This window comes from Leptonychotes weddellii, chromosome 5, assembly GCF_054177405.1.
Source record: "Leptonychotes weddellii isolate Sample4059 chromosome 5, ASM5417740v2, whole genome shotgun sequence".
Taxonomy (NCBI): Eukaryota; Metazoa; Chordata; class Mammalia; order Carnivora; family Phocidae; genus Leptonychotes; species Leptonychotes weddellii.
In genome coordinates this window covers 55320704-55345372 of record NC_138373.1, presented here as the reverse complement: position 1 = coordinate 55345372, position 24669 = coordinate 55320704, and the positions used below count along the sequence as shown (strand labels likewise).

The window sequence follows — 24669 nt, the reverse complement described above, 5'->3', positions numbered from 1 at the left end:
GGGTTTGCTTCTCCCTCTCCCTCTCCTTCAGTTGGTGTGCGCGTGCTCTCTCTCTCTCCCTCGTGCTTACTCTCCCTCTAATAAATAAATAAAATCTTTAAAAAAAAAAAAAAAAAAAAAGGAGTTACCAAAATGCTAGTCAATATGCTTTGGCCCCACTAAATGGATGTTTATTATGGCTATCTTAAAATATTTCCTCCCCCTTTTTGACTGTAAGGCAGCTCAAGTTTTTAAACTCTTACAGCATTAAGGACTGGCAATTTACCCTTATTCACGTCTTCTTAAAAAAATAAGATTCACATTTTTTTTATAAGTTTAAACATACTGGAGTTTTCAAACAAATGTTAACAGTAAGGACAGTTTACACTCAGAAATTTCAACATTTTGGAACTACAACATTTTATAAAAAGCCCATTCAATCATACATGTTTCTTAAAGGTACAAACTTTGTCTTAGACTATTTGTACTCTTCCCAGAGCCTAGCACATAACACTGAATAAATAATTATTTGACTGGAGGAAGGGAGGAAATGTGGAGAATTACACAACAGAGTCAGCAAAAGCTGAACAATGGAATTTGCCACACTGTATTCTCCTGGAAGATGGGGTAATCATGTGGGTTACACATTTGTTCAAACCATTCTAAAATTTATTTGCATGGCAATGATCCCAAATGAAGTAAATCACTACTAGACCACCTTACCATCTCAATCTCAACAGCTATTTTGGCCTAGTATAATACAGTAATGGAGGTATTTTTTTATTTTGTCAAGTAACATTCACTCTGATCGTGCAGTTAGGATTATACATCTTCTGGAACCTCAAGGTAATCAGGCAGCAATACAAACTACTCTATCCTAATCAAATCCATATATTCAAAAGAATTTCCAAAAATCATTAACCTGACCTCCCTGAGAGAACACCTAAAAGCGGACAGATGTGTGTATTTAAAAATATTCCTCATGGGCCTGCATGTAGCCAAAACACGAAGAGGGCTCGCCATTATCACTCTTGCATGGATAACCTGGATGTAAATTACTTATTCTTGCATATTCATTCTTATCCTAACAACAAATCTTTATATAGGTTCAAAATTACTTCTGTATAAAAATCTGAGGCTTCAGGGCGCCTGGGTGGCTCAGTCGTTAAGCGTCTGCCTTCGGCTCAGGTCATGATCCTAGGGTCCTGGGATCGAGCCCCACATCGGGCTGCCTGCTTGGTGGGAAGCCTGCTTCTCCCTCTCCCACTCCCCCTGCTTGTGTTCCCTCTCTTGCTGTGTCTCTGTCAAATAAATAAATAAAATCTTTAAAAAAAAAAAAAAAATCTGAGGCTTCTACAAAGCTTTCACTAAAATTTTTATGTAACTAAAAGGGGGGGAAAAAAAAACCTGCCCCCAATGCATAATAAATTTAATCTCATACTCTATATGCTCGTGAATTTGCTGGCAACAGAATACAAAATGTTTTCTAATTCCCCTAATAACTATTAGAAGCTGGTAGTTTCCGTACCATTTGAATTTTGTTTCATTACACTTTCCTTAAGAATCTGCAAAGATCAGATTTCATGTTTTAGATCATGTAAATAACATAAGAAAGTTGCAGTTTTGAAATTTATATGGGTCAGTAATCATGCACACAAGAGAAAAAACTGAAGACCGTGCTCTTCAGTTTCAAGAACACATCTGCACCTATTTTCAAGATAAGATTAGCTTCTCAATAAAAGTAAGAAAATGATGACTCATCAGCCATGCATGCTATAAGGAGACAGCCTCTACTCTTTGACAGCTCAGTTTTTCCGAACTTACTGTTTTCCTGCACCCTGGCCACGAAGCCTGTGAGAGGTATCTGTGGAGTCAACTGAGGCATAGGGGGAGGGGGTGGAGCAATAGATACTGGCAGCAACAACACAGTATGGGGGAAGTACAACAGATAAAGGAAAGAAAAGGAAACAAACAAAAAGCAGAAGTCAGTTACAAGGACCACAAACATAAGTACGCAAAGAACAGTTTGCAAATGAAACAAAACAAAACAAAAAACAAAACAAAAACCTGCAGAACCTTGTTCAAGTTCACTTCCCACCAGCCAACCTAAACTGAGTTGTTGCTTAGCCAACTGGTTAATTTTTAAAAATACATTTAATTTAATCCTAATGTTATACTGTTAGGGGAAGATTTAAGCTTACCATCACACTCATTTTCATGCAATGAATTTTCAAATTCTAAGTAAAGACTTTTAAAAAAATGAGTAACAGCGATATTTCCAGGATATTGTGTCTTTGCCATATCACTATAACCTAGCAGGTATGTCTAGATTGAAGGTAATGTTGTAAATTAGAACCCAAATAAATATGTCATGGAATAGCTGTTTATTCCATATATAAAGACACTATCAATCACAGGTTTCCTTTAAAAACAGTTCTTATATCTAAATTTATACACAGCTCTCCAGGAAAAACCCTTGTTACTGTAAAACAAGGTCATTATTATTTTCTAAGGTAACAATTTTATTTGTAAAGATATCCCTCCTAAATTAACTAGGGAATAAGAGTGTTCCACATACCATGTTAATTGTTCATTGAGTTTCATAGGATAAGTACTTCACAAGTGACCTCCTTCATTTTATCACTGTTCTGAAATAGGAAACCTGATCTCATAACAGGTTAAAATATGCAATTATCTGCATTATAGTAATTTCTAACCAATCACTGAGTAGCTGTAAACATTCCAATTTCTTTCTGGAGAGGACATAATTTATAGGAAATTGATATCAAATGCTCACGTGGGCAACAAATGTATTAAAAACTGTAGCAAACTAGAAGTAAACATTCCTAAGTTTACCACTGTGTCTCATTTTTAACAAGACAGTAACTGCCAAAGATTGCTTAGAAGAAGTCAACAGGACTGACTTGCAAAATTCTGTTTACTGGCAGTCACCAAAACGTGACACTAAACTGACAGAGAAAAACAATTTATTGGTTCCCAAGGATCATTTAACCAAAAGGTTGTTTCAATTAACCCAATGTATAAATTTTGTTGGTAAGCATAAAAATTTGAAAGAGGTTCAGTATTCAAAGCAGCAATAACTTACCAAAGCAATGTAATTACATTAATACTTATTGTATGGCTAAAATTAACATTCAATTCACTATGAAACTGGTCCTCATTGATTCTGATACTTTGGATATAGAAGGCTCTTAAATAAATAAAATGTTACAGTTTTGATTTAAAAACAAAACAAAACAAACCTCCCACAAGCCTAAAAAAATTGTTTAGAAACAAACCTTGGTAACTAGACATGCTGGTTAGTAAGAGAGAAAAAGAAAAGCTATGCTGTGAAGATACTAGTCATTACCACCACGTCTGGACAGAAGGGGAAATATGCACATCAAAACACTAAAAACATTTACATCCTACTACTACCACAGCAACCACCACTATGACCACTATTACTACAACACCAACAGTAACTCAGATTGATGGATAGTTATTTTGACACATCATATTTTTAAAATTTGAGTCCAAATTTCCTTTATAATATCTAAAAGATATAGTCACTTAGTAATGAAAAGGTCTTATTTGAGAATAAGTAACCCACCGAGCACTGTTAAAATAAAACTACACAAACATATATTAGGTGAAGTGTCACCAAAATTTTACCCTATTTGCAGAGTGAACTAAGTATCTAAGTGAAGCAAAGAAAAATAAAGAACATAAAGATGGGATCTAAAAACACAACATATTATGGAAAAAAAATTAAAAGATCATGAAACTACTGAGGCTAATAATCAGATAATCCATAGAATACTCAGACTCTAGCTACCTTTCGTTACCAAAAGGAAATCAGGGAAAATGTGAGATAAAATTCTAACGGGTAAAGTTTCTTGGTAGGTAGCCTAGATGAAAATTTTAGTCTGGAAAAGGACTGTATAAATTTGGGGATTATCTGTAAATTTTGACATTTTTGCTAAAGTGTTTTTCAATTCTTAGGAGTTTTTTGCTACAACACAATCTTGAACTCTAAAATTTACATTGGAAATAAATAAAAGAACTTTCCTCTAGCTCTGCTATAAAATACATGTTCAGAACACACGTTATAAATAAACTTAAAACCAACTTCTTAGGGAAACAGGGAGTCAGTGTTTTTTACTAATACAACATGCAGCTCTAGAAAGTAGTTACAAGCGCCACATGGGAAAGTGTGTTCTAGTCTATCTATGCCCAGTGTTCACCTCTTGAAGCCTATAATAAATACTGCACAACAGGCTCATGTCAGATTTTTTTTTTCCTTTGTCAATTAAGCATCCTAACACGGAAAGTGAAATTAATGATTACCCTAAGCAATTCGTACTCCCTGCCATTATAACTATTTTCTTATCTTTAAATATCTTAAAGCCTTTAAAAACACTGATTGCAGTTAGTGTTGAGATGTGCAATTTGACATGAAGAGAAAGAAATCAGAAGAAAATCCTCCCCACTGTTACAGTGATTAGAGACAGAATAAGCAGGCATCACAAATGTTTTTAATGGTTTTGAACTCATTTCAGTACAGGTTAACAAGCTTAAAAGTGATAGCCAGCAATTTCACTGTATTAAAGAAAAATTTTCACAATGTTCTTACTTTCACTGCTACTGAAGTGTCTCAAACATGCCAATAAAAATAAACTCAGCTTAATTTCAGTATTTTTCTTCTCTAGTTCTACTTAATAAAAATATATTAAACCATTCATTAAATTTTAGTAGGTAAGTATACAAAGTCTGAATTTTTTTTGAAAGTGTTAAGCAATTATTTTTGTGATAAGCAGTAGTTCTTAAAATGGCAGGATTCAAGGACTGACTTCCTAAAGCAAAAATAAACATGAAATAGCATGGTTTCAATTGTTGTCTATCACTGGCAAGAACAACAGCTTCAAATAATTTCCTTCAAAAGGAACTCCACTGTTGCTGTACGCCTGCAAAGCACAAGCTTACTTGAATTCTGAGAATAAAGTGGACCTCCATTAACATGAGGCTGAGCAGAAAATGGAGCAGTCACAGAGGGAGTTCGTCTGTATCCACCAGAAGATGTCGAGGAAGTGGTAGAGTTGTGTCGAGAAATCTGCCTGGTCATTGTGCCATACTGGGAACCAGGAGCTGAGCCCGGGGCTGCGGAGAAGCATTAGTCAAAAGCAACCAACAAAGAACTTGAGCAACATGTGACCTCCGATGGCAGAACAAAGACAGGGGGACTCTCAGTAAGAAATACTCATTGCTTTTTAAAGCCCACAGCATAAAATAAAGAGAAAAGTGAAGGTAAAACACAAATAGCTCCCTGAAGTTACAAACAAAAGGAAAAACAGATACTGTGTGGAAAGCTGCAAAAGTAAAATAAGTAACATTCTTAGACCTTTTAATTTAGCAGAATCCCAAATGGTATTTCGCTAATATTGTATGTAATTTTTTTCTGTATCATTTTAGAATACATAGGTTTTACATGTGAACTATGTCTCCCCAACAAAATAAGTACCAAAAGGTAATATGAAATGGAACGCATCGGTTTTCAGATGTGAATGTACTGACAGTTGGTTTACAAACTTGCTTTTCCATCGCCAAATCTTCAGGAACACAGGTTAAATTATAAAAGGTAAACAGGCTAGCATATTTTCCACATATACTGCTATATTTATGTGAATGTTTATTGTGTTAGCAGTTATAATCAAATACATATGATAGCAGAATCATTTTTATGAGAAGCACAATTTCTAGTTTCAAAGTACTTATATATAGTATCAGATTTGTTACCTCCAAACTTTTAAGAACAACATACTTCCCCTTTCACTTAAATTTTTGTAACTGCCAAAACTGTAAATAATTTTAGACTTTGTGAAATAATTTTCCAATTTTAAAGTAGCTTTATATAGAAGATCCATTACCTTTCTCCATATTTGGAGGGTTTTTTTCCATCTTATACCCAAAACAATCTTTTTTTATTATCATGCATATCTAGAATGACTAAAGTACTAACAGTTCTTAAAATTTTATTCAACACCATCTTTACCAACATTTCAAAAGTTTAATATTTAAAAGGTTAATAAAGTTCAAAGCCTCTAAAGTTAACCATACTTTCCAAAGGTAACTTCAGGATTAATGTTAGCCTCTTTGCCCCACCCAAACATCTAACCAGACTAAGTAAAACGAGTTTATTTTCATTCAGTTGTGTAATTTCACCTCTCCTAGAGGTCATACAAGTTATTACATAAAACCATACAGCAGAGGTTGTTCATTTTAAAAAGTGCTAATAAACTTAACGTTTTGGAGCTCCCAAGCCATAGGCAGTCACTAATTATTTGAATCATCCCCATGCTCATTTTCTAAATAGAAACACATTTTAAAAATAATTCTATTCAAGAGCCTTCATGAATAAGAAATTTTGGATAGCTAGGGTTTCCACAGAGCTAAGAGGAGATCTCTTAATGGAGATCTCTGTAAAATGATTTTTTTATACTTCTCTGACTTATATAAATCCAAGTTATTTTCCTTGGTGATCTAAAACTGAAAACCAACCATTCAGCATTTCCAAACTGTGCCTATTTCAGAAATTTACTTTAATGTCTTATTATGTAATAAATCATAATACCAATGGGTATATGATTTATATAATTACATTATATACAGAAATATTATATATACAATATAGTTATATATATACACTAATACATATACAATACATGTAATGGTTATATATTAATTTATTTACATAAATATTTATTTTGTATATGATTTAAAGAAAAATAAGATAAATACCCAGCTCCACGAAACAGTGTATTACCGGTATCACCAAAGCTTCCTGTTTGTGCCTTCTAGATCCCAAAACCCAAAAGGTGTTAAACATTCTTTCTTTACAGTTTCGTTCTTTTAAGTCACAGATATATATATCCTTAAACAATACACAAAACACAGATAAGTTATAATTTATAAACTTTTATAATGGAGTTATTATGCATGCTGCTGACTTGCTCTTTTTGTTTTGTTTTGTTTTTTATTTAAGATTCACCCCTGGAGGGACGCCTGGGTGGCTCGGTCGGTTAAGCATCTGCCTTTGGCTCAGGTCATGATCCCAGGTTACCGGGATCGAGTCCTGCATCGGGCTCCCTGCTCAGCGGGGAGCCTGCTTCCCCCTCTGCCTGCCGCTCCCTCTGCTTGTGTCCTGTCTCTCTCTGACAAATAAGTAAATAAAATCTTAAAAAAAAAAAAAATTCATCCCTGGTGGTAAGCATATCAATATTGTTATCATCCATTTTTGTTGCTTTATTTGCATGTGAGCATGCCACAATTTATTTATCCATTGTACTGTGATTACACATTTGGGCTGCATCCAGATTTCTGCTAATATCAATGCTACTACTGTGAACATTCCTAAATGTGGCTCCTGAGTTTCTCTACAACACTGGTTCTCAAACTTCAGCATTGATCAGAATTTCACCTCGAGGGCTTGTTATAATACAGACTGCTGGGCCCCAGTCCTCAAAGTTCCTGAGTGAGGAGGTCTAAAATGGGATCTGAGAATTTACATTTCTAACTAGTTCCCCTATGATGATAATGCAGTTGGCCTGGGGATCACACTCTGAAAGCCACTGCCCTAGGACAGTGGTTTTCAAATTTTATGGTTTTAGTGTCCACTCTTTAAAATTAGAGAATCTCATCATTATATTTATTCTAGTTATCCCAAAGAAGTATTCTTCGGAGTTGAAAAAATGCGTGGTGATTGATAGCCCAATATTTAAGTAATACTCATGTGGTGATTTTGTAGATTCACCTTATGCAGAAATCATAATTAGTGAAATGTAATGTCTTATCCTGTGCAACTTTCCATTTTACTTTCTATGGAAAACAGTATTTTCTTTGTTTTCAGTATATCTGGATGGGGCTGATTGTGTGTGGAGAACCTTACATTTATGAATATTTGAAAAATAAATTAAATGATTGAAACTGAAAAAATAAAAATAATTTTAGTATATGTGCTGCCGAAGCGAGCACTGAAAAAATAAAAATAAAATTAGAGAACCTCAAAAAGCTTTTGCAGAGGTGGGTTATAGCAACAGGTAATTACTATAACAGAAATTAAAACTGACACATCTTTAAAACACATGAATATACAAAATACAAATAAACATTCTGTTAGCTGTCACAGCAATGATTCTATCATAAGTCATACAGCCTCTGGAAACTTCCACCGTAGTACATGAGAATGAAAAAGGCAAACAGGTCTTAGTATTATTATGAATATAGTTCTGACCCCAAAAACTCCATAAAAGGATCTTAGCATCCCCCTGGGGACCTCTAGCCATATTCTGAGAACCAGTACTCTAGGGCAGATACCTAGAAATAATATTAAATCTAAGGTAGAAACCTGTTCAACCTGACTAAGTAACAACAAATTACTTTTCCAAAGTAAGTGTATCAACTAATAAACTCCCACCAGCAGTGTACTTTCCTGTTACTATACACCCTCATCAACACTGGGTACTAGTAAACTTCTACATTTCTACCTATAAGGTGGATATAAAATAGTATCTCACTGTGATTTTAACTTTCATCTTCCTGATTATTAACTAGGTTGGGGACTTTTTTTTCATGTGGATTTTCTGGCAATAATTTTTATTATTAGGGTCTTCTTTTTATTATCTCCATTTGCCCCTTTTCAATGTTTTGAAAAGATGTGGCTAGACAGCTTTATTTCACCCAAGCTGAAACTCAGCTGTCATTTGAAACATTTCATTATTCATTTCTATCTGGATTATTGCTCTTGTATATTTCTAGGCTGAATGGTTTCATCCTATCTGTGTATTTTGAATTCCTAATATGCTCAATCCAGTCACCTCCAATTTAGGGACAATTTAAATGTATCTGATTAAGAAAAAAAAAAAACTTCTTGGCATCCCAGATGCCAGAAGTACTGAGCTATATCAGAGTTTTTCATACTGTGATCCAAAGGAAAGCCTCAGGAGCACCCCACAACCACACATCATTTTCTTTTCCATCTAAATTCCTCCTGTCCCCCATCTTCACCCCAATCCTTTGACTGTATACACCAGGGAGTTCCAAATGAAGTTTCACGTAAAAAAAAATTATTAATTTTAAAATATCTTTTTGAACAATCACTGCTATAATTTTCCTTAAAAATCAAAACAAGCAACAAATATAAACCATATTAAATTGGTTACAAATTAAGCATAAAAACATTTCACATTTCAGAGACCGTGATTTTGTATTTAACTGTTTAACTTCAGAGGCCTTTCACCAGAAGAAATTAGTGTAAATTAGATTAACACTTTAACCTTTGTATTACCACCTACAACCTAACAACTATAAAAGCTAGCAGTCTAACAGAGGAGTTTATTATGAATTACGAACAGTAAGTTAAATCACTCCAGTGGTTATGCAATCTCACCTATCACAGTGTTCGCGGGGAGAAGTAATGGAAGAGGTGGTGCTGGTGGAGCTCCAGAAGGAGGAGGGACAGAAATGTTTTCTAATAAAATAGTTTATAATTCAGGTCAGAGGACAAGAAAGAAAACTAAACATTCTGAAACAGTAAGAAAGTACCAAGTTTTGGAAAGGAAAAAAAAAAAAGACACCCCTATGTAAAGCATGTCCAAATGAATATGAATTCATTTTACTAGGTAAAAAGGACATTGAGTTCATACCTGCATTAACTGTAAAATACGCCATTTTTATAAGCAGCTTTTTCTCCTTTTTCAACAACCTCCTTGAGAAGCTAAGAATTTTTCCTAACAGTTTATTAAATATGTATTTTTTAACACTATAAAGTATTCATTTCATTTACTAAAAAAATCAAGGGATTAATTTAATGCTCTGCAATGATTTCTTAAATTTTTCTATAATCTAAAGACCAAAACACTTCTCCAGTTTTAATCCCATTTTATATTCATAGCATTTTACTAAAATATGTATGGAATATTATACATAAATATAGTAATGTCACAGAACAAGCTAACGCCAGAGTTGAAACAACAGCCTACAAAGCAACGTCAACTCACTGGTATTAAAAAACAATAACAACAACAAAACAACTCACTGGTATATAATTCACATTAAAGACATTCATCCTTTCAAGTATCACAATACTGGTTTGCTCTTGAAATAAGAAATATCATTCCTGACTAGTGCCCAAGGCAAGTATTTCCAGAGCAAAATGGCCAAAAAACTATTTAATAATGTTATGTAATATGCTTTGTATGTAAGAAAGAAGAGCTAGCAAAATCCTAAAGTCTCTGTGAAAGTCTCCCTAAAAATGTTCTTAAATTTGTTGTTAGCATTTCTTCTAGCAACAATCACATAAATTTCCTAAGTAAATTTTATCTAATGTAACTGTTTCAGACTTTCATAATAAAGCTCATGAATTCCAGCACATATTAAAACACGTCAACACACAACACACCTGGTCCAACAGTGGGCGGTGAAGGTGTGGGCACGGCGATGGGAATGCCAATACTGCTGCTTCCACTGTTTTCTCGGCTTCCGCTCCCTCCACTGCTTCCGCTGCAAAGAAACAAGTTTGAAAAAAGCCATTCTAGACATTTATCCAAAGACAAATTCAAAGCCACTAAATACTCCTTTTATGATATGTGTGTGTGTTAAATATACAAAACAAAAAGTTTATAAAAAGTATTCAATACAATTTTAACCCTAATGCTTAATGTGGTTGCGTTTTACTCTACTTCTCAAACTACTGGAAATCAGTATAGTCCTAACATAGCACACAGAACCATCAGAAGAGATCATCCTACTGAGAAATGAATGACCAATAAAATCTCATAGTACAATGATCCAACAAAAGTTTATTTAAAACCTACTATGAAGAGCAGTAACTAAAGCAGACATGAACCATGTTGCCATGGAGCTCACAGATGAGAATGGGAAAATAGACGTTAAAAAATAGCATGAAGGATGCCACAAAAGAAAATGTACAAGATGTTACAGAAGTTAATAAAAACTGTAACCAGTTTTAGTCTGGAATTAGTACCAAAATCTCCATCCCATCTCAAAGAATGGTGATAAGACAGGGAAGTTTTCTGGAAAATGAGGAAGCAAACCAACAACAACAACAAAGTGAAGCTTCAGCATGCGGCATTCTAGAAGAGTCGATACTGTTAAACTCTAACCAATTCCTTACTATTCTAATTCCTGTGGATTTACTGTCCCTTTAGGCATTTGACCTCACGCTATCCAGTTGTTTCAGTAACATGTGCATGTACGTGTATGCACAAGTATATATGTGCATGTGTAATCTTAGGCTCCATATTGACTTCAAAATCAACAGGCCCAGAAACTGAAGAGAGCAAAACTTGCACTGTTTAATAAAATTTTTTTTTCTCCAATGTGATTATTCTATAATTACATCATCATATGTTAATGAAGAAAAAGAAAAAGAGAACAAGCTGTTTATATGCCATAAATTGCTGAATGTGAAGGCCTCCCTCCTCCCTCAAGCCAGGTGGTCAATATCCTGTTTTGTGCCAGCACTGCATCATAGACATATGAAGTTTTTGTACTTACTATGCTCTTCTACAATTATTGGCTTATATGCCCTTTTTCTCACATGGGGGTTAGAAAATTACAGCCATATCTGGCCCGATCCAATTTTTACAACCTGTGAGCTAAGAATATTCTTGTCATTTTTAAATAGTTGAAAAAAATTGAAAGAGGAATAATACTTTATGATACATTAAAATTATATGAAATCCAAATTTCAGTTCCATATGCAAAGTCTGACTGGAATGCAGCCATGCTCATTCATTTATGTGTTGTCCATGCTGCTTCCATGCTGCAATGACAGAGCTGAGTAATTGCAAGAGACCATATGGCCCACAAATCCTAAAATATTAACAATCTGGCCTTTTATTAAAACAGAATGAGCTTCTAGAAAATGAAACTGTATCTTATGGGCATATCCCTGTACCTAATGAAGTAACTCTTAGTAAGTGGTTGTTGTATATGATTAAACTATTAAAACTTCCACTAGAGAGAAAAACCATGCTTTATTATTCAAAAATGAACACACACAAAAGAATTTGGCCCTCAATGAACCTGTTACAGTAACTGCAGATATCAATATAATAATTTATTTACTAACAGTAGCAGTAACAACAAATTTCCATTACATAGAACCTAAGAGGCTTGACATACCCCTACTTAATTGAATCCCCCAAAATGATTTTGCTAAATTTCCCTAATATACCAACCTAAAAGTCAAGGTAAAGAGAGATCCCTTGCCAAGTTACTAAGTGATAGATAAAACTGAAGAATAAAGCTATAAAGTTAAGCTAATAACAATAATAATAATAAAATAAATTAAGTTATACAATAAATTTGTTGGACTTTATAAAAGTACCCAAACATGGAGTGGCTACTTCTGGGGAAAAGAAAGTAGAGGCTATAACTGGGAAAGGGCCTAAGGGGGACCTTCGGGGCTGCTGGTAATATTTCATTTTCTGATCTGGGGATGGTTACGTGGGTATATTCAATTTGTTAAACCATCAAGTTGTATACTTAATAGACTATATGCTTTTCCGAATGTACATCATGCTCCATAATCAAGTTTTTAAAAAATTCACTGGGGAGGTAATTTCTAGAACTTTTTTTTAAACAACTTAGATATTCTAGTCTATCAACTTCTTAACAAATTCTTCCTCAGATTTAAGGTGTCTTTTTTCTTCCAACCTCATAAAGTTTAAATCATGTTGTATAATTTCTGATATTTCATCTTTTATCCAAAAATATTTAAGAGTGGTTGCCTTGATCTTTTTTAAATAACTGTTCTAAAAACCATTCTTAGGCCTTGATCCAAATATACATTTATACCTCCATCAAAAAGAAAACATGGGAGCCTGGGTGGCTCAGTTGGTTAAGCGACTGCCTTCAGCTCAGGTCATGATCCTGGAGTCCCGGGATCAAGTACCACATCAGGCTCCCTGCTTGGCGGGGAATCTGCTTCTCCCTCTGACCCTCCCCCTTTCTCATGCGCGCTCTCTCTCTCTCTCAAATGAATAAATAAAATCTTAAAAAAAAAAAAACATAGTGGCAAATCTGCAATTAGTACAAACTTACTTAAAACCTAAAGAACAGGAATTATGGCATAAATTTATTTATAGAAACACACAATATTACCACCCCTCATCTTTTATATTCTGTATTAGCATTAGAGCAATACTTTACTCAGCAACTTTATAGGAGTTTGTCACCAATCAACCACCCCCACTTGCAGATATTCAAAGACTCAACCTGAAGGTTTACCTGTGTGTCCTTGGTCGCTGGTTTAAAGAAGCTGTCCTGCCTGGACTATGCTGACTTCCGAGCCTAGCAGGACTTGTCATGTAGTCATTAGGAACCGTTGGGGGTTTAACAGGTTCCAGGGTTTTGTAAGGAGTATTTCTTCTAAAGAAGCATAACAGAGAAAGGAATAATGAATAAGAAAGATTAAATGGTATTTTCCCCAAAATCTGTGATTGTCTCTTTGTAACCAAGTATAACACAAGTTTTTTTTTCTTTAATTTGTAATAATAAGTTCTGTTTAAAAAAAAATCTTAATTGGGGTATATAAATTTTGTTACTATACACAAAAACTAAAGTTTGTTACTTTTTCTCATTAAAACCATAGGAAAGGATGATTTAAAAGTTCTAACCTTATTTCTAAAAATGACTGTAATTTTTTAAATGCTCAATAATATTCAACTTTGAATTATACATTATTCCCAGCTCAGTGACCCATAAGCCACTGTCCTTGTACATTATAAAAACGAAGTATCTCCCCTGCAATTTATTCCTACCTCAGAGTAGAAATATATGAATGAGTACATTCTGATCCTATGTAATGCCATAAATTTCTCAATAAATGGTTTTAACTTTTCTATTTAATAACTTCGTATTTTTTTTTCAGGGGCTAGGGATTTACAGAATGAAAATGGAAACTAAGATTCTGTACAAATGTTGATTATTAATCCCTGTTACTATAAAATAATCATTCCTCACCCCTCTACCAAAAATGAGAAATCTACTATTTGCTTTCCTGCGTTAAGATGAACTTTCAGAAATTTCTTACCAATATTCAATATTTTTATTGCACTGAGAACTGAGAAGGAAGAAGCCACCAACTGTTATCTTTTCTATTTCTCCAACTGGCCTACCCCCAAAGCTCAAGTACGAAGGACCCTCAGACTACCAGAAACACAGTTAAGAGTACTCCAGGTAGAGTCCCTAAGTTTCAGGTGCCAAGAAGATGTGCAGACTATGAAGCCGAACTACATAAAATACACCGCTTATTTAAAGTCCTGCAATATGAATATTGTAAACACATGTAAAAGCACCATATGGAATCCTCTGGCAATTTCATTAGAAATAAACTTAGGCTAGACTTATTTTTTCCCCAAAAAAATTAATTAAGAGATTAAAAAAAAAATAATGCTTATTTACACATATACAAAAGAACCTTTCTAGTACAGACTTCTATAGAGAATATTATAAAACAAGCAGATTCACTTTGGATTCTGTTCAAAGAAATAAGAACCAAAACGAATTTGTAAAAGGTAGTTCACATTGAGAGGGTCCCACAGCAAGGACCCATACGCTTACTTAAGTCACAGAAACATCTTTTTCTTTCGCATAGGGATTTTCTTGTAAAATGTAGTTGAATTCTTACCCCAATGTTCCCCGGCCTGACATGGGAGGGCTTGGTGGTTTCTGAGTAGGAGGATTTGTTCTCGACAGCGTGCCAGTTCTTGCAGGCTGGTTATTTCCATGCTAAAATGTGGAAAGAAAAGCCTTTATTTTTATATCAAATTGTTCTGTTGGTGTTTTGACACCATGTATTATTATTTTTTTAATATCAGAATGTGAAGTAAGGATTCCCAGACAGTTTTAATAACAGACTTTGGTACTACATTTTAAAAAGTCAAGAAACCACTTGCACTTGGCTTTTCTCCTATTATCTTGTGCTACTCATACCAATTTATGGCAAATACAGGTGTGATTATTGGATTTTCTACATTATTTTATTGTTAAACATGTTCACTGAGATCAAACTTATTTGCATTCAAATACTGGATTTCCCAAAATTTTTTAGATGTGTACATTAATAAAAACTACAGATCTCAGTGTCAACTTGCTAAAATATTCATTAAGATAAAAATCATCTTTATCTAAACAATTCAGTAACAAAGTCATATATGTCTGGAAAACCTAATTGTAAGTCAATAAAAGCAAGGCAACTATCAAAAAATGAGCAAAGCAATAAATGTTAGCAAAATTAATGTTCCTATATAAATGCAGATGTCAATATATCTTTGATATATTAACACATCCAAGCTAAATGTTGCTGATTTGAACTGAGTTTATTTAATCTACATAAATCCTATGGGAAAAAAGCAGACAGACATAGGAAGAGTTTTCAAATTTTAGTGGCTCTGCAGCCTCTATCAATATAGAGGGAATACTGTGGATCAAATGATAAGTAGTATCTCTTACCTTGGCTTTTAGCCACTTTACGTTGGCAAAAAAAGGGGGGAAAAAGTAGAAATTAATTCTAAATAAATTATATCTGATAGGACACGTTTACATTTATAGTTATTCAATTCATGTTAATAAGCTTTTACCCAGTCATATTTCAAATATTTTATAAAGAAAAAAGTATCCATAAGCAGTATGGAAATAGTCACATGTATCAAATATTTTTCAAAAGAATATATTCATAAGGAAACCACCACTTAATTATGCCGATCTCATGCAAGTCCAATAATGTCTTAGGTCAGTATTTTATCCTATGAAACTAATCCAATTGAATCACAGATGATAAACACTGATTTAAACAGAAACACCTAACACATTCAATGTAAGGCTACTTTAAGACATCAGTGTACAAGGCTTTACTGAACCATCAATACCCAAGTATTCATTAGATGACTGGTAATATAGTATTTTAAAAACTGATAAACTGTAAATGTTAAAACTCAAAATCACATGTTGCTTCCAAATTCAGAAAAGGACATAGCACCTTGGTGTTTAAAACAAAACAAAACAAAACACTATGCCCAGCAGCAGCTTAGCCAGATTCTAACTAAGGCATAAACAAACACGGTCTAGAAACCCTCTCATTTGTAACGTATGAATCTAAATCTGAGCAGGCCAACAGTAGTATGAAGCTGTAGGTTGCTTTAGTTCTAAGTTTTCTTCTGAACCAGTTTAGCTAATATTCAAAACTGAAGATGATTGCTTTGATCCTAAAGGCTACTTCTATGAAAGATGACTAGCCTACACCTGAAGTAATATGTACTATAAATAATATGAAATACTGTGTATAATCCTAAAGCATCACTTACTCATACTATGCCACTGAAGAAATATCTTTAGGTCATAGAGTCTAACCTTGTATATATTCTTTAACATTTGCCCTTCTAAATATGAATCTACCATTTTTCAGGTGACCATAAAGACAACATTAAGAAAGTCAACCAAAGGAGGAATGTATTTTGTCTTAGATATATTCTCACTTCCAGAAATTATGCCAGAATTTTGGTGTTCTTTAATATGTTCTTTAATATGGTGTTCTTTAATAAAAGAATGATATTGCTCGTTTTTATCAATGTCTGGAATCCTACCTAGCTCTACATATCACACCTGGATTTAGAAACTGTAAACCTGAATAACATTATTATCTTTGGAAATAAGATATACTAATGTGACAGCATTACAATACACCAAATACTATCTTAGTCTAAACTTGGCCTGCTTCTCCCTCTCCCACTCCCTCTGCTTGTGTTCCCTCTCTCACTGTGTCTGTCAAATAAATAAATAAAATCTTTAAAAAAAAAAAAAATTCTAGCTGAACTCTGCTACTATGCAATGGTGTAACCTTTAACCTTACATGGAGCTCCACCTCCTCTATCAAGCATGTATTTATGTATACAGACGTGTTTGAGTTTCAGAGTGTTAGAAGAAAATAATCTCTGTATTTTACAGCTTAAAATACTGTAATTGTTAGCGACCTACAAGATTATTCCACTTAAATATCCCCAAAACACAACCAAACTAGACTTTTATTTTCTTAAGATCTCAATTCATTTCTTTAACATTTACGTTTATGGATGAGCCACTTTACCATTTCCCTGGAATCTTAGGTTTAAAACAATAGAATTCTCTTTGATTCCTCCCTATCTTCTGGCCCTAAGTAAATCGTAAGCTTTGTATACCACAGGTGCTGAAAGTCTAAAAGGCCAGCCAATCCTTTCTTTGATATATGACTCATTAGCTTACTCCTTTGTTTAATACAAGTGAAACCTTGATAAAATACATCTTATATACATTTGGTAAAGCTTTAGTTTCTCTACTAATAAAATGTAACAAATCCTAGATCACATGGTCTTTTTGAAAAACACATACATTGAAAGTCAGTCCTTTGTAAATTATGAACCAGGCTATAAAGCTGTTAATTAAAAAAAAATTTAGGGGCGCCTGGGTGGCTCAGTCGTTAAGCGCCTGCCTTCAGCTCAGGTCATGATCCCAGGGTCCTGGGATCGAGCCCCGCATCAGGCTTCCTGATCGGCGGGGAAGCCTGTTTCTCCCTCTCCCACTCCCCCTGCTTGTGTTCCCTCTCTTACAGTGTCTCTGTCAAATAAATAAGTAAATAATAAAAAAAAAATTTTAAAAATTTAAATGTCTCTACTAAGTATTCAGGTCTTCTCTAGTCTGTAGCTTACTCTGAAAACTTGTGCTCTCTTATAAAGTTCATCTTCTTTACATTCTCCTTCATGTATGTATTCTGGTAGTTTCCTTACGCTAGGATTCTCTTATCCATATCTTACACTGTTTCCAAAAGTCAAACCAGACTTAAGATATTTTTTCCATATTTTTAATTCCTACCAAACTTATGTGTAACCATTTATTTCAAAGCATAAAATGCTTTAACATAATGAATATTTAAATAGGGCGCCTGGGTGGCTCAGTTGGTTAAGCGACTGCCTTCGGCTCAGGTCATGATCCTGGAGTCCCGGGATCGAGTCCCACATCAGGCTCCCTGCTCAGCAGGGGGTCTGCTTCTCCCTCTGACCCTCTTCCCTCTTGTGCTCTCTGTCTCTCGTTCTCCCTCTCAAATAAATAAATAAAATCTTTAAAATAAATAAATAAATAAATATTTAAATAATACAAATACCAAAACCCTGAAATTTACATCACAAAAGAAAATATGATGGAATATTAACTTCGGAGTGTAGCAACCTTAACATGAAACTTGGTAGCTTTAAGAAGAAATATTAATATATTTGGATACAATTTTTTTAATCTGTATATATTTTTTAAAATACCCAAACATCAAAGTCAAAAGCCAAACAACAGTATGAAGAATTATCTGCCAATATATAAGAAGCTCATTTCCTTAACAGAAAAAAGAACTCTTACCAATCAGTAGAAAAACAAACTTCTAAATAGAAAAGTGGTAGACAAAAGATAAGAAAATAATTCTAGAACTATAGCTAAGTATAGCTTCTCTCTTTTCCTTCTCATAATTTTGGCCCTAGCATTTGTTTATTACTATCCAAATTTCTAACCTTCACGTACCTCTAAATGTGCTCTAGAAATATTTAATTAAGCTGGCAATGATCTTTCAGAGAAATCAGAAAACAGGAGAAATAGAGTGGCAAGGAGACAACTGGGGAAAAAATAATTGTGTATATATTTGTATATCACAGAAACAAAATATGGACAAATATGTCACATATCAGCTTAAGATATATCGTTCTCATAGACCATTCACCCTCCTACTAGTCAAAAATATATTTAAAAATAACCTGACATACATGTGAAATAAACTCAGTATCTTAATAAAAATAAATAAAAAATAACCTGTACAATATAAATGTACTTAGTGCCACAGAGCTGTACACTTAAAATGTTAAATGGTAAATTTTATGTATATTCTGCCACAATAAAAAAAAGTTAAAAGAAAGAAAAAAACCCATGTCAATATCCCTATTACATAAACCAGATTGCCAAAATTCACATCTGCATACTTTCAATATATTATGCAGCATTTACACTTCCCATTTATACATATATGATGAAACAGTTTCATTTTCTCACCCAAAATTTCCTTGCAAAATTTGCTTTCATCTTCTACTCTGCTAAGTACTATGTATTAAACTATTAAATATAATTATTAGCAGAGAGGGGTGCCTGGGTGGCTCAGTCGTTAAACGTCTGCCTTCGGCTCAGGTCATGATCCCAGGGTCCTGGGATCGAGCCCCGCATCGGGCTCCCTGCTCGGCAGGAAGCCTGCTTCTCCCTCTCCCACTCCCCCTGCTTGTGTTCCCTCTCTCGCTGTGTCTCTCTCTGTCAAATAAATAAAATCTTTAAAAATAATAATAATAATAATTATTAGAGGGATAATATAGGATATTCACTAAGATGGTGACAGATTTTTTTTTTAATGCATGTGTATTGGTTTGAAAGAAAGAAAACTCAAGACTAGGCCAAAGGGGAAGAAGTGAGTGCGAGTGTGTGTGCGTGCGTGTGTGTGTGCACATGCATGCATAGGTATATGTGTATATATATCAATTTTAATCCCAAGGCAGTTAATACAAAAAGAGCTCTTCCAGACTCTCAATAGTCAAATCCTGTAGCTCAATCTAGTCTAAAATATCTTAAATTAAAATTGAATTTAAGCTCTTTTACAAGCCTAGCCACATCCCCTGGGTAAAAATATAAGAAACAAACAAGTAGCCTCCTCTACATTTGCAGTGTTCCAACTTCACATCTAGCTTCCAAGCATGACAGTAAAGGGGAGATTCTAATAATGTCCAAGGAGAGTAGAATAAAAGTCAGTATTGTCAGTCAGCTATACTCCCCTCTTGATCAGGAACCCCAAATAATTCAGAATGCAACAGATCTAGCAATAGCACTTGTCAAATCAGCCAGTTAGGGAAAGCTTCGAGATTCTAGCGGATTCCCAAAAATTTATTATAAAAATTCTGAAAACCAGATGTAAAATCAAATAATGGTCCTCTAGAAAAGGGACTACCAAATTTAAAAGGAATTGTTCATCCTGAGCAGAAATGGCTAAGAATTCAGGTCATTCAGTATGTTTACAAAATGACCCACAAACACCTAAGAAGTTGACAGGCTACTGATATCCTTCAAGAGCAACTAAATTAACATGGGCAACAAATAATCTCTTTCCTAAAAGCCTGCTGGAGCAGCGGAGGGGAAGGGGAGGGGGTGGTACACAAAACAAAATACAATTTTTTATTCTTAATAAGTTGCTGCAACTATAGCCACATCTACAGAGATGCACTAACACATATACATATTTTGAAATAAAAGGTTTAAAGTATTTACAAATTATTTTCTAAACCAACTCTGTAAAGCATGTAATTTTTTTTTATTTTTAAATATTCATTCAGTAGTAAAAGCAAGACATGGAATTCAAAATAAAATTTGTAATATTAGTCTAGGACTCAAATGGCTTAACTGATGAATAGCCATGTTAAATTTTATTGTCTTCTTGAATACAACCTATTTCACAAATAAAATTCTGCCTCAAGCTTAGTATAATTAATATCAAATAACTGTTCTTTGAAAACTGTAATGCTAGTTACTAGCTAAGAGAATCTATTAAGAAAATTATTTTTATTACCCTATTTCCTATCCAAAATATTTACCAGATAAATTATTTCAAGTTAATACAATATAAAAATGCTTACCTTGACACCATGGCCCACATCATCCAGAACTGTATAGTCAATAGGTTTCCGAATATACCTTACAGGACGCTCCATATTTGCAGGTGCTATTATTTTGTGAGTTCTTGATGTATTCTTATTTGTTGTCAAAATACCAATCTCTCTCCGAGCCACTTTCTCTTTATGAATGTCCACGGTCTGTATTTTAAATTTGAACAAAGAAAATATTATTAGGCATTAACTAAATAATGTCCATATATATTGGGCCATATACAACGTTGGACCACAGGATGGAACTGCATGTCTATTTTCGAGTGAATACTGTATCTTTCCCTTCAAAATTAAGGAAACTACTATCTTTGAGGCTCAAAACGGGGAATATCTAAAGATGATTAAAAGCACCAACTGATTTAATGGATCTGGTTCCAAGACAATTTCCAGGAAAGCAATTTTCATTCCTAAAAAGTCAGCGTGTATGGAAAGGGAGGGAGGTCCTGCTCTGAGAAGCTTACACTTTACTGGGGATGCAGACCAGGAAGAAAATCAATAATTACAACACAACAAGGCAGTGCTGTAGTGACATGTGCACAGTGTCTGTGAAATTACTCCAAAGGTGTTCAGAGCCAAGATATCTAACTAGACTGAGAAGTGCTCACTTAAAGACTTTATAGAGTCTGTAGGTTCTTAAGGATAAATAGAAGAGGTAAATATGGAAATTATTCAAGGCAGTTATTCATATTGCAGAAAAAGGTATAAGAGAAAAGATGGTAAGTTAGAGCAAAAGTTATGAACTGGCATCATGCAGCCTACCTAATACTGGCCTTTATGGCTTAAAAAAGAATTTTGTTGTTGTTTAGTTGCCAACATTGAAAACTAGATAAGGGGTGCCTAGGTGGCTCAGTCAGTTAAGCGTCTACCTTCAGCTCAGGCCATGATCTCAGGGTCCTGGGATCGAGTCCCATGTTGGGGGCTTTCTCCCTCTCCCCTCTACTCGTACTCTCTCTCAAATAAATAAATAAATAAATAAAATCTTTTTTGAAAATCCCTCTGCTAGAGGTGATGAGGATAAACAGAACAAGAGCACTGGCAGTGAGACCAGGTAGGAGGCAATCACGGTAGTCTAGGTGGAGAAGAAGCAAGGATGTGAACTGAAGGGGGTGGAGGGGGACTGTCAGAAAAAAAAACAAATTTAATGTTAATGCTTAAGATTCTATTTCCAGAATTTAAAAAAATTGATTGGGAAAGAACCTGTAATCAAAAATATTCTCCCAATTCCAAAACAAGGTAGAGAGACAACTCTCCTTCCGTGTCTACTGTTTTTGCACATGCTACAAGAAAAGGCACTGCTCCCTCTGTCCTGGATATTTATACAGTATTTATATAGCCTTAGAAGATGTAGTGTTTTCCTGGAGAGCAAAAGGTAGGTTTGTTTACTGTCCAGTGTATTAAAAATAATGTCAGCCCTGGGGCAAAGGTCAGGAAGGTTTATTGCCCATTATAAAAGATCTGGTCCTCTACTTGGGAGTCCCTTTCCTGTAATCTACCCAACTCTGTGCAGACACCACTTGGCTCTCTTTTCAGTATCCTATGGAAATTGGGCCTAGTTATCTAGCACAAATGCTGACACTGGCTACTGCTACTGCCATGAGCAATGACATTCTGCATCTTGCCCAAGAGTCTCTTGTCTTTAATAGTATCTATGAAATTGTGGCAGGCTAACTTCTTAGCTTGCACAAAGGGTAAAATCTTAAACTCTTCACAATTTTTGACAGTTTTGACAATGAGGATGGAATACTGACAGAGTTTCTAGAAATGGAATGAAAGACCAGTTAACAGGAATCGACATAAGTCCATGGGAATTGGGAGTGAACATGCTGACCAAATGGGATGGTCAACCAAGCAATGAATGGTCCTCCATTTTACTGCCTATTAATAAAGGCTAAATTGAGGATGTAGTTTCAGGTTGAATATCATTTTGTAGGTTCAAAGGCAGAAGTCTGAATGATACCCCAGTTACTGTCAACTTTCCATCAACCTGACAGTTGGCCGCAGCAGGTCTGTCCTGTGAACAACTGGTAATAAGATTTATCTGGCAGAGGGAGTGGGAAACACAAAGGACTGTTCCTCTTCAGACAGTGTTACACCCAATGTTACACTGGGTGCCAAAGGAGAAAAACTGCAACCACTGTGGTCAGAACCAAAAGAATCTTCAGAACTTCAGCTAGTTTGCTTAGGAGATGTAGGGATGGGACACATAATGCTTATTTAAAAAGATGGCAACAGCTGACTATCTTATTGCTTAGACCCTCCTGCAGTCTATTCTGTCAACATTCAATCCATTCAAGATGAGTAAAAGAGGGGCGCCTGGGTGGCTGTCAGTTGAGTGTCCAATTCTTGATTTTGGCTCAGGTCATGATCTCAGGGTTGTGGAATATTTAGTCCCACGTCGGGCTCCGTGCTCAATGGAATGTCTGCTTGGGATCCTCTCTCGCCCTCTCCCTCTCCCTAGCGCATTCTCTCTCTCCCTCTCCTCCCTCTCTCGCTCTCAAATAAATAAATAAATCTTTTAAAAAAAGATGAGTAAAGACCTCAGCATTTTTTGGCAATGGGTCCTGTCTGCTCCAAGAGAGCTTTTCCTACTACCCTCCCCACCCCATCCCAAATTTCACTAAGAGAAACTGTGGCAGGCACTGACTTGTCTTCAGGCTCTTACTGTACTGAAGTTGGTTTAAAATGATAATGAAGGGGGGTGCCTGGGTGGCTCAGTCGTCAAGCATCTGCCTTCGGCTCCGGTCATGATCCCGGGGTCCTGGGTTCGAGTTCCACATTGGGCTCCCTGCTCCGCGGGAAGCCTGCTTCTCCCTCTCCCACTCCCCCTTCTTGTGTTCCCTCTCTCGCTGTCTCTCTCTGTCAAATAAATAAATAAAATCTTAAAAAAAAAAAAAAAGATAATGAAGGTGATTCACTAGAGAATGAGAAACTTGACCAAAGAAATCTAGATAAATTCTTGCTGTCAGACCTTCTAGCCTTGGAAAACTCCTCTAATTCTTCTTATGTTGAAATCAAGCAAGAATTTAAGAGATGTTATCTTGACAATGGAGCAGCAAATAGCCAACATTAGGTAGACTCCTAAAAACAATGCTGTCACTGTGCAGATCTTAGCCCAAGTCATCCAAAAGGCACAAGCTCATTTCCCTGGTCAGAAAGCAATGTAGTTGTAGCTGTTGAATGCCAGTATTGATGACCTTGCCACAGAACATGGGACTTTGGGAGGATCAAAAATACCACAGATTTATTCAATTGCTCAGCACGCAGCTAGAGCACTACTCAAAACTGAAAGGAAATGCACCTTGTTTACGGGTGCAGAGCTGCTCTCTCCCAATCTCCCCATAGCCCAGCCTCAGCTGCTTTACAGAGAAAGATGACTGGGGGTGGAGATGAGTTTTCCTAGTTCCCAAGGGGAATTGAAGATCAATCATACCCAGGTACACGAGAACACCAGGAAGAGGAGGGACTCAAAATTTTATGGCTCTGTTAGATACAGGAGACCACATCACCTTCATACCCATCATGTGGAGGAAGAGGGTACATGCTTTCAACTACCAAGGTTTGGGTGGGATTCACAGTGGGGAAAGAGTAACTAACCCATACTTTTCAGATGGTATCTTTGGATCTGGTCCCCTAAATTGGGAGTTCCTTTCCTGTAATCCACCCAACTCTGTGCAGACATCACTCGGCTCTCTTTTCAGTATCCTATGGAAATATGGTGTATTACTGTTGTGGCTTCTACCACTGAATATATAATTTACTGATATTTTACGTGCCTGTACTGTGAATGCTCCTAAGTGCCAGAGGGGATTATGCCAACTGAAAAGAGCCCGTGTAGAAAGCACTGGTAGCTTTAGCACCCCAAAATCCTTATGACCCCTTTGTGTACAAGTCTCCATGC

General features: G+C 35.3%; 1 protein-coding gene across 10 annotated transcripts in view; it reads right to left on the bottom strand.

Moving 5' to 3' along the window:
• ABI1 (abl interactor 1) overlaps positions 1-24669 on the bottom strand; it is a 116080-nt gene that overhangs the window by 8444 nt on the left and 82967 nt on the right. For 2 of the 10 annotated variants that reach the window (XM_081820759.1, XM_006746003.3), the window contains 7 exons: positions 20742-20918; positions 15517-15531; positions 14693-14793; positions 13291-13431; positions 10436-10536; positions 4966-5139; positions 1804-1890 (listed from right to left, as the gene is read on the bottom strand). In XM_081820759.1, the coding sequence (XP_081676885.1) occupies positions 1804-1890; positions 4966-5139; positions 10436-10536; positions 13291-13431; positions 14693-14793; positions 15517-15531; positions 20742-20918 (796 nt within the window). Of the gene's footprint in view, positions 1-1803; positions 1891-4965; positions 5140-9424; positions 9506-10435; positions 10537-13290; positions 13432-14692; positions 14794-15516; positions 15532-20741; positions 20919-24669 lie in introns of all 10 variants that reach the window. The other 8 variants (XM_006746002.3, XM_031042158.2, XM_081820760.1 and 5 more) reach the window with 8 other exon arrangements.